At 42.4% G+C, this 10373-nt stretch overlaps 1 protein-coding gene across 2 annotated transcripts; it reads right to left on the reverse strand.

Moving 5' to 3' along the window:
• Positions 1–2367: 2367 nt before the first annotated feature.
• Positions 2368–9091, reverse strand: UQCC6 (ubiquinol-cytochrome c reductase complex assembly factor 6). Of its 2 annotated transcripts, none has more exons than XM_002752920.6 (3): positions 9007–9091; positions 8442–8559; positions 2368–2782 (listed from the first exon to the last, which is right to left on the reverse strand). In XM_002752920.6, exons 2-3 carry the CDS (start codon positions 8547–8549, stop codon positions 2675–2677), a joined length of 216 nt encoding a protein of 71 aa, XP_002752966.3. In that variant the 5' UTR covers positions 8550–8559; positions 9007–9091; the 3' UTR covers positions 2368–2674. The 2 variants fall into 2 exon arrangements, with proteins under 2 accessions (XP_002752966.3, XP_009002757.3); XM_009004509.5 differs by having other exon boundaries at positions 8694–9091.
• Positions 9092–10373: the final 1282 nt, after the last annotated feature.

A 10373-nucleotide genomic window follows, 5' to 3' on the forward strand; every position in this document is an offset into this window, starting at 1 on the left:
TGAACTCAGGAACCAAAGACTTTTTAAAAGTCTCCCACAGGAAGAGAGAATTTCCTTAAAGATTTCCAAATATATGTAGATACTTGCCCTTTCACGGGGTGAAGCTTAAGAACATGGGCTAGATTTAATGACTCCTTCTAAAGGAAAGAGTATATAAAGGGGAAAAAAGTAACTGCAGTGGAGAAACTTGGCAGACTTACCCAAGTGATCAATGTTGATGTGTACCCCCTGATAGGATGTAATGTGTACTGTACTTCTGTGATTTCCAAAAACCTGTAACCTGAATCTAATGAGAAAAACCGACATATTTGGAATATGTGAACAGTATTCTTCAAAATTTCCAGGTCATGGAAAAACAGGCTGAGAAGTAATCTTGGATGGCAGAAGACTAAGGATACATGACAACTATTAATAAATGCAGTGGGGTACCCTGGAAATAAAAAGGGTGTTAAGTGGAAAAACTGTGAAATCTGAAAGTCTAGAGTCTAGTATAGTTGAGTATTGTATTGATACTGGGTTTTTTTGTTTGTTATGAGACAGAGTATAACTCTCACCCAGGCTGGAGTGCAGTGGCGTGATCTTGGCTCAAATGCAACCTCCACATCCTAGGTTCAAGCAGTTCTGCCTCAGCCTCCTGAGTAGCTCCAGCCTGGGAAACAAGTGAAATTCCATCTCAAAAAAAAGAAAAATGTACTCTTGTTTAGGGGACAATTTTTTAATTTCACTTGTCAAATGGTAGTCTTAAGTTTTTGTTGTTTTTGCTATGGGCTAGAGAGAGATGTCTTAGCTGTGTATTCAAGGATGATGTGTGTATTAGAAAATCTTGCAAAATTAATTTATGACTACAGGGTTTCATTAGAGACTACAGTTTTTCTGATGATCTAGTACTCCTCTGTGGACTTCTGCTGCTTCTCAGGCTTCCCTACCCACTACCTTAAGGTATTTTTCTAAAATTAGTTTGCAATAATCATTACCAGCCTCCCTACTTGAGCGTGTATCTTCTGAAACCACTCTGCTTTTCCCTTTATAGAATGGCAGCTCAATTACAGAAACATGCTATAATTAAGGTATACTTCCTTTCATGAAACAGGCTTGTATTAATTGCTACTTGTAGTGTTTCCCATTTTGGGGCCACCATGCATTACCATTGTTAATATTGCTATGATATACTTGTAGAAATCAAAGCCATTAGATCACACTGAATTAGCAATATCTGACACTTTTGCTCCTCAGAATCCTACAATTTCTGAATTTCTGTTGTTCCCAGCAGGAAACCATCATACTCCCTCAATTTTTGGTAAAAATAAACAGTTCAATCATACCTATTTTGCACAAAAACTGTTTACTGGCCTAATTTAATTACCAAACAGGTTGCAACTGGTCTATCTTGGTCTTTTTTTTTTAAGTTAAAAAACATCATTAGTAGGGGATAATATTGTACTGCTTTTAATTTTTAATGCATATATGTTACAGATTTGATTCTCTAAGAAACACTGAAGTGCAGTTTAGTGGCGGCGGGGGGCGGAGGGGAGAGGGTGTCTATTAAGGTACATCCTTGGATCAACACCTGTGGAAGGGACTGAGCAGAGGGAGAAGTTGAGCTGCAACACAGATCCAAAGACAGTCTCTATAAAGCCCAGAGGGAGTTGTAGTGGGCCCGTTGGAGTTACCCACCTACGCATGTGCGTAGGCCAGGCCTTTTCTACCCTCACCTCCCACAGTCATTGGATTTGGGCGCCTTCAGGAGGCATGGTTTGAGCAAGGCCACTGTAGCCAAGGCAATCCTTTCAGAAACGGGCCATTGAAAGCTGCTGGCATGCCTGATGCTAGGGCAACAAGCCTTCCTTAGGGAGTGTGGATGGTGCATTTCCATGACTACAATGTATATTTTTCACAATGGGGATCAACTTCAAAAAGTACTTAATGAAATAAAGATGGCATTTTTACTCGAGGTAAATTTTAATAACCATAAAACTGATTTTTCACCTTCATGAAGTCATTATTACAGGAGACTTGGATTCAAATCATGACTCTTCCCTCAGTAGCAGCCAGACCACTTACTCTGTACCTGTAAAAGGAAGGTATGCGGTGCTTCTAAAATGTCCACTGAGTGATGGTCTAGCCTCCCCTTAAGCACAAACTGGCCCTGAAGGGCAGGTCTTTTCTTCACACAAAAGGTGAGCAATGCCCCCGGCCTTTCATTCTAGAAAGTGATGAGGCGATAATTATTTTGTATTCACAGAATATATTATCAAAGCTCACCACTTTGGTGTTCATTTACTAAAGTTAGTAGAGATTCAGAATTTGAAAACATCAGTTTAGCAATGAGAAATAACTCTACTTAGCAAATTCAATTAATGAAACTAGTTCAGTTTTAAATGATTTTTTTAATGGATATGAAATAAAGACAACCCATATAATGGACTTAAAATATTCTATTTCACATTATATTCAAGACTAAACATCTTCCAAGCCATATTCATGAAGCTGATGATATGTGCTTTGGCAGTTTTCAAGAAATATCAGTCAAACTAATTAAATTTCAACGTATCAGTTAAATGTCCACCTCCTCTTGCAGTTAGCATTGGACTAAGTGCTTAAGAACAAGTAGTTTGATGCAATAAATTAAGAAACACAAATTTAAGACATATTATTTGCAGAATTCTTGGCATAGTTATTTAAGTTCTTCCTGTTGAGAAACTTGAGTTTTGTGTTTTCTTTCTTTTAGTCCCAAAAGCTCTGTTTTGAGTTCTCCACGCTTTGGTGGAATTTCAGGTATTGTCTGCAAAAAAACAAAAAACATAGATGTCTAAGCCTTACTTAGGCTGTAATTCAATGTAACCTGAAAGACTTTAAAGAGTAAAACATAACAAAAAGTCTCCCTGCATGCTACTCAATGATAAATCTTTGTCATGGGAACCTCTGGTTGATCTAAGCCCCTTGAGTCTATCATCCTGGCAAGGTCTTAAGTGTTATGTACTGTAAGACTCATAGAGGGACAGGTGGCATCAGAATCAATTGGCAGATTCAGAGCTTTGAATAAAACTTTCCACATTTGGAAATTCATTCCTACACCATCTACTGACTCTACCATGTGCCTGGCATAGAAAACAGGCTTTAAGAATTTATTTACTCAAAAATATTAAGTGCCTATTATATACAAAGCATAAAGCAGTGTGCAAAAATACAAAATCCTTGCCTTCAAGGACACAGAGTTGAGCATCTATCACCACAATAAATTTTAGAATATTTCATCACCCCAAAAAGAAACCCCATACTTATTAGCAGTCATTTTCATTTCCATACAACCCTCCCCTGAAGAGCCATACACAACCATTAGTCTTCTTTTTGTCTAAATAGATTTGCCTGTTCTGGATATTTTATATAAATGGAGTCATACAATATGTGGCCCTCTGTGACTGCTTCTTTCATGCACCATAATGTTTTCAAGGTTCATCCATGTTGCAGCTTGTATAGGTATTTCATTTTTTATTACTGAATAATGCTCCATTGTATGGATAAACCGTCTATCCATTCATCAGCTAATAGGTATTTGGATTTTACACCTTTTGGATATTATGAGTAACACTGCTCTGAACATTCATATGCAAGTTTCGTGTGGATATGTGTTTTCATGTTTATTGGGTATAAACCTAAGAACGGAATGGCTGCATCATATGGTAACTCCATATGCTTTTTTTGTTTGTTTTTTTGAGACGGAGTTTGACTCTTGTTGCCCAGGCTGAAGTGCAGTGGTGCAATCTCGGCTCACTGCAACCTCCACCTCCCAGGTTCAAGCGATTCTCCTGCCTCAGCCTCCCAAGTAGCTGGGATTACAGGCATGTGGCACCACGCCTGGCTAATTCTGTATTTTTTTTAAGTAGAGACGGTATCTCCATGTTGGTCACGCTAGTCTCAAACTCCCAACCTCAGGTGATCCACCTGCCTCTGTCTCCCAAAGTGCTGGGATTACAGGCATGAGCCATTGCCCCTAGCCGGTAATTCTATGTTTAACTGCTTGAGGAACTACCAGGCTTTTCTGAAGCCACTGCACCATTTTATATTCCCATCAGTAATGCATGAGGCTTCCAATTTCTTCACATCCTTGACAACACTTGTTATGATCTGTTTTACTATAACCATTGTAGTGGATATGCTGTGGTGTTTCACTGTGGTTTTGATTTGCCTTTCTCTAGTGGCTAATGATGCTGAGCATCTTTCTGTGTGCTTACTGGTGTTCAAAAGATGACTTCAGAAAAAGATATGAAAGAGGATGAGGGAGCCAGCCATGCAGTTACCTAGGAGCATTTCAGGCAGATGGAGCCACAAGTACAGAGGACCTAAGGCAGGAGTGTGCCTTCACATTCAAGGAGAAGCATGGCTGTCAGTATAGCTGGTACAACGTATTCAAGGAAAGGTTAAGAAGAAACAAGGGCAGAGAAAAAAAGACAGTGGAGAGATAAACTCTCCAGTGTTTTCTACTCTGAAATGGGAAGACACTGGAGAGTTCTGAGAAGAGTGGCATGGCCTCACTCAAGTGGACAAAGATTACAATGGTGGCTTTGTTGAGAATAGACCACAAGAGAGCAAGAATGGAAGGCAGAAGACAGGTCAGAAAGCTATTATAATAACAGGTGAAAGCTGCCTGACAGTGGATTGAATTGGGTAGTAGCAACAGAGGTGGGAAGCAGGCACATCTGGATGTACTTTTCAGGTTAATCAAGTGGGATTTGCTGATATGCACAGTATGAGAGGAATTAAGGACGACTCCTAGCCTTCAACCTGAACTAGAACAGAGTCATCTCCTTTGCATTCCGATGAGCTGAGCTGCACAACTAAACAAAGCACCTGTAGCAGTTCTCCCCAAGACAGCACTGAGCACAAGTCTAGGCAGTCATCATGGTCTCCTCTGCTCTTGACTCTGCCCAGACCTTCCAGCTCTCAGACTGAAAGACTTGTGATCCAGCTTTGTTATGGTTGACAATAGTGACAGTAATTGCTGGAGCAATACCAAAAGACATAGGTAAAGAGCATGTAAATGTTAATAAAGCACACTGCTTCCTATACACAGCCAGCCATCTGGGCCTTCCAGTTCCTATATAGATATCCCATTGCCAATGTCACCACCCCATCAAACTGAGGTGGACTGAGACTCTTCAGTATGGCCCTTCTAAAGACTGTGGCTTCATTCTATCTCCTCCCAAGGTACAGGTAGCTGCTGCTGTAACAACCCTTACACACTCCCAATTATAATGAAATGAGTGAAACAAATGTCAACTTCCCAAGGTCAAATCACAGGCATTCCTTCTTTTGCAAGGCCTGCCTGATGTATATTCCTGCACAAGCTATAGACTAAACTGCATTTCTGTGAAAGGTTCTTGTCACTTTATGTCCACTAGGTATCCTTGATGCTCAATAGACCCCTTTTTAAAAGAGAAGCACTCTGAAGTGGTAAGAAAGAGCTCTTGCAGCATTGCCTGTACAAAAACATACTACCTAAATGTCAATAAGGGATTGATCAAATAATATATGTCATAGCTATGTTATGAAATACTATGCAATAGTTAAAAGGAAGATTTAATATACACAAATGTCTATTTATGTAGATGTTAACCAGAACAGGGAAGCTGCAGAGAAATGTGTACATGAACTCCTATTCACATGAAGGAAAGACACTCCACAAACTGTGTGTGTGTGTGTGCACATGCATGCACAGGTGCATTAGTCCATGTTGCACTGCTATAAAGGAATACCTGAGGCTGGGTAATTTATAAAGAAAACAGGTGTATTTGGCTCATGGTTCTGCAGACTGTACGAGCATGGCACCAGCATCAGTCCAGCTTTTGGTGAGGCCTCAGAAAGCTTTAACTCATAACAGAAGGCAAAGTAGGAGCAGGCGTGACACATGGCAAGAGAGGGAGTGAGAGAGAGAGGCCAAGCTCTTCCAAATAATCAGCTCTCATGAACTTGTAAAGTGAGAACTCACTCATCACCACAGGGAGGGCACCAAGCCATTCATGAGGGATTCGTCCCCATGACCCAAATACCTCCCACCAGGCCCTACTTCCAACACTTGAGGATCACATTTCAGCATGCAATTTGGAGGGGTCAAACACCCAAACCATATCAGTGGGCATTCAACAACAGTGAGAGGTAGCAAAGGATATACACCAAACAAGAAGCAATAGTTACATGTGGGGAGCAGATGGGAGAGAGGGGGTTATAAGGGGATTTTCACTTTTTACTCTACATACTTAAATTCAATTTGAGTGTTTTACAAGGATACTGAATTATTTTATGAACAGGAGCAAAAAAGAGACATACCAAACAGAAAACTTGGGCTTCAGATCCTTAAATCAATGTCTCATTAAGCAATGTGACCTTGAGAAATCACCTTCACTTTTCTGAAACTCTCAAAATTGTAATGACAACTGATATTAAAAATACAAATGGGCCAGGCACACCTGTAACCCCAGCACTTTGGGAAGCAGAGATGGGCGGATCACTTGAAGCCAGGAGCTCAAGACCAGCCAGTCCAACACAGTGAAACCGCATCTCTACTAAAAAATAGTAAAAATTAGCCCTGCATGGTAGTGTGTGACAAAATCCCAACTATTCAGGAAACTGAGGCATGAGATTTACTTGAACCTGGAAGGCAGACGTTGCAGTGAGCTAAGATCACGCCATTGCACTCCAGCCTGGGCGACAGAGTGAGACACTGTCTCAAAAAATAAAAATAAAACATAAATGCAAATACGAATGGAGCCAGGCACAGTGGCTCACACCTGTAATCCCAGCACTTTCGGAGGCCAAGGTGGGAGGACTACTTAAAGCCAGGAGTTGGAGACCAGCCTGAGCAACATTTTGAGACCTTGTCTCTACAAAAAATTTTAAAATTAGCCAGGTGTGATGGTGCACATTTGTCATCCCAGCTACTTAGGAAGCTGAGGCAGGAGGATTATTGAGCCCAGAAATGTGAGGCTGCAGTGAGCTCGGATTGCAACATTGCACTCCAACCTGGGCAAGAGAATAAGACCTAATTTTTTTAAAACGAATGAGTAAAGCCTGGTGTGAAGTATTTGGGTCATGGGGACGAATCCCTCATGAATGGCTTGGTGCCCTTCCTGTGGTGATGAGTGAGTTCTCTCTTTACTAGTTTATGAGTCTCTAATTATTTTTAAATTATTTTTCGATAAAAATTTCTTAAAAAAGAAACCCAGGCCGGGCGCGGTGGCTCAAGCCTGTAATCCCGGCACTTTGGGAGGCCGAGGCGGGTGGATCACGAGGTCAAGAGATCAAGACCATCCTGGTTAACATGATGAAACCCCATCTCTACTAAAAAATACAAAAAATTAGCTGGGCATGGTGGCGCGTGCCTGTAATCCCAGCTACTCAGGAGGCTGAGGCAGGAGAATTGCCTGAACCCAGGAGGCGGAGGTTGCGGTGAGCAGAGATCGCACCATTGCACTCCAGCCTGGGTAACGAGGGCGAAACTCTGTCACAAAAAAAAAAAAAAAAGGAAACCCAAATGGTTGATTTTCTGTGTTACCTGTCCAGGCAGAGTCCAAACAGAAATGACTGCTCCCAACACTGTGCTCCAACCCACTATTCACACATATAGCATAACAGCATTCTTGTAATTATTTGCACCATGCTCTCATCTTCACCTCCCCATGACTATAATTCCTGAAAAGAACCTTTAATTACAGTTCCTAACTAAATTAATGCTTATTAAAATCAATTTAAATTTCTCCCTCCTTTGAATGCCTATCTTCACTCATCCTTCATTCAACAAGTATTCTCCTACATTCCAAGCAGTTGAGATACAAGAGTGAACCAGACAGACACAGTCTGGAGCTTACATTCTACTGAGGCAAACTAACAAAGAACAAATAAATAAACAAAACAACTGCAAACTGCAGACAAGCGCTCTATGGAAACAAAGGATGAGGAAAATCGCAGAAGAGGAATTCTTTGGGAGCTAGCCTAGGGACCCTCATTGCTAAAGGAGAGGCTTGCGCTAAGGCTTGAAGTTTTGAAGAAGGAAACCAAGCCAAGTTGGGGGGTGGGGAGCATGCCAAGGATAAGAATGGCCCCGAAATGGGTTCAGGTTTAATGAGTCTGAGAAACAGCAAGGAAGCAGGCGTAAATGTTAACAGGAGGAAGAAGTGGTAAAATGGTAGGAGATGGGCCACAGGCAGGCAGCGGCCAGACTGTGTAAGAACTCACAGGCCCTCGATGCAATGGGATGCCATCCAAAGGTTTTGGGCCCAAGGCAAATGTGATCCTAATTTCGTTTAAGATCATTTTTGCTACCACGATGAGAATGCAGTGGTCCAGGAGCATCTGCATTGCTATAAAGGAATGCCTAAGCCTGGGTATTTACCAAGAAAAGAGGTGTATTTGGCTCATAAATAAAATATAAGCCCTCCCGCACTCACCAGGTCTGGTCGGTAGTACCTGTGGACCACTTCTGCCCCCGCGCACATGGCCAGGAGGCTGGCTGCGAGCATTTTCACGTAGGTGGACATGGGCACACCCGCGGGCATGGTCGGTGAGCTGGACAGGGAGGAAAGGGGTGGTGTCAAAGGTTTCAGCTCACGACTACACCGAGTCGGAGCTGAGGCGCTCCAGCGAGCGCTGGACCCGAGATACACGGCGGAGGGGGAGCGGGAGGTGCGCGGTCACGACACCTGGGTTCTCGCCCAGCCTCGAGCCTCGGTGTCCTCATTTACGACCTGAGGGCACTGAGAGGACGAACCCCTCTTCCAGGCCAAGGCCCAGCCCCAATCGTTTATCTGTGAAGGGCGCCGGCCTGCGGCATTAGAGGGAGCTCTTGCTCAGCAATCGGAAGAGCGACGCCAGGTGGTTTCCCCGCGCCCCTTCTGCCTCTAGGAGAAGAGGAACTGTGGACATGTGCTCGCTTCTGCAGCACATAAACTAAAATTAGAACTGTGGACTTCACTCCCCTCTGCCCCTATGCACACGCCCTAGAAGAAACTTTACCCGGAACTGCAGGAGTGCTGGGCAGCGGGTCTAAGGGCTGATAGAGTAGACGGAGCAGACGGCGAGCGGACCGGACCCAAAGTACAGGGACCCGGGGCCGCTGCGGACAGGAAAGCGGGAGCGCTGCCGGCGCAGGCACATGACCCCGGCGGAAGTGGGACGCTGGGAGAAAGCCAGTTACTTTAAAAAAAAATTTTTTTTCACACTTTCTCAGTCCTAGGCTTCCAGCGCCTCCATTACTCTCCCTATAGTTAAATTCTCCTGCCAGATGTGGAGTCTAAGGCCAGGCCGTGTACTATTATTACATCGTTTCTTCTTTCCTGCACACAAAGGAAATTGCATGCTTTTACCACTTTTATAGGAGGGGTGGAGTCACACTTTCACTATTTGCCTGCTTTTAAGGGAGGTCACCCTCCAGTGAGTGAAGTTAAAGGCACTCATTGTCCCTGTATCTGGCGTCTTTGGATACCCAAAATAGAGCCACATCCACACAGCTGTGTCCTTATGACGTGGTGCTACTGGGAAAGGGGAAATTTGAAACCGACATAATTTGATCCAAGCATTTTTAGATTGTTGTGATCATGGATTGATTTTTAAGTAAAAGGTTAGTGAAAGGATTACCGGCATGAACCACCATACCCGGCCCATGATACTCATATTTTTAAAGAGTTTTATGGAGGTATATTTGACATACAATAAACTGCACATATTTATACAATATGATATTTGACATATGTGAGACCATTACCACAATCAAGATAATGAACATACCCATGACCCTCAAGTTTCTTAGTGCTTCTTTCTACTCCCTCCCTCCTCCACGGCCTCATTTCCCGGGGTAATCACAGATCTGCTTTCTGTCACTATAAATGAGTTTGCATTTTCTGGACTGTTACATAAATAGAATTTTACAGTATATACTACTTTTTGTGTTTCTTATTTCATGCAGCACAGTTCTTTTGAGATTCATCTACGTTGTTGCATGTCTCAGTATTTCACTCATTTTTATTGCTAGGTGGGTTTAAACTAATTGGTCTATCTATTCACTTATTGGTGAACATTCTGGTTGTTGCTAGTTGTCAGTGTGAAAATAAATAAAATTTAAAAGATGTTGGAACCAAAAGAAAACCACTGTAAGCCTTGAGAGAGATGTGACTAATCTGAGTCACATATGATTACAACTTCTGTTCTCAGATTATATATTAACTCACTTTCTTATTTTTCTTGTTCCATATGACTAGAAAAAAATAAACGATGCCAGTGACAAAAACCTCCTGCCTTAATGTCCCTTGTTTTAGATTAATTTGCCCTTTATTGTCCTGCTTTGCTGAGACTAGATAACAGAAAACCCAAGCGTTACACCCTCT

This window comes from Callithrix jacchus, chromosome 9 (assembly GCF_049354715.1).
Source record: "Callithrix jacchus isolate 240 chromosome 9, calJac240_pri, whole genome shotgun sequence".
In the NCBI taxonomy this organism is placed as follows: domain Eukaryota; kingdom Metazoa; phylum Chordata; class Mammalia; order Primates; family Cebidae; genus Callithrix; species Callithrix jacchus.

Coding starts and splice junctions, on each gene's coding strand:
- UQCC6 (XM_009004509.5), bottom strand. CDS start 8,731: ATGAGGACACCGAGGCTCGAGGCTGGGCGAGAACCCAG. Junction 8,560..8,693: donor GAGGCTGGGCGAGAACCCAG/GTGTCGTGACCG, acceptor CTCCCTGTCCAG/CTCACCGACCATGCCCGCGG. Junction 2,783..8,441: donor GGTACTACCGACCAGACCTG/GTGAGTGCGGGA, acceptor GTTTTTTTGCAG/ACAATACCTGAAATTCCACC.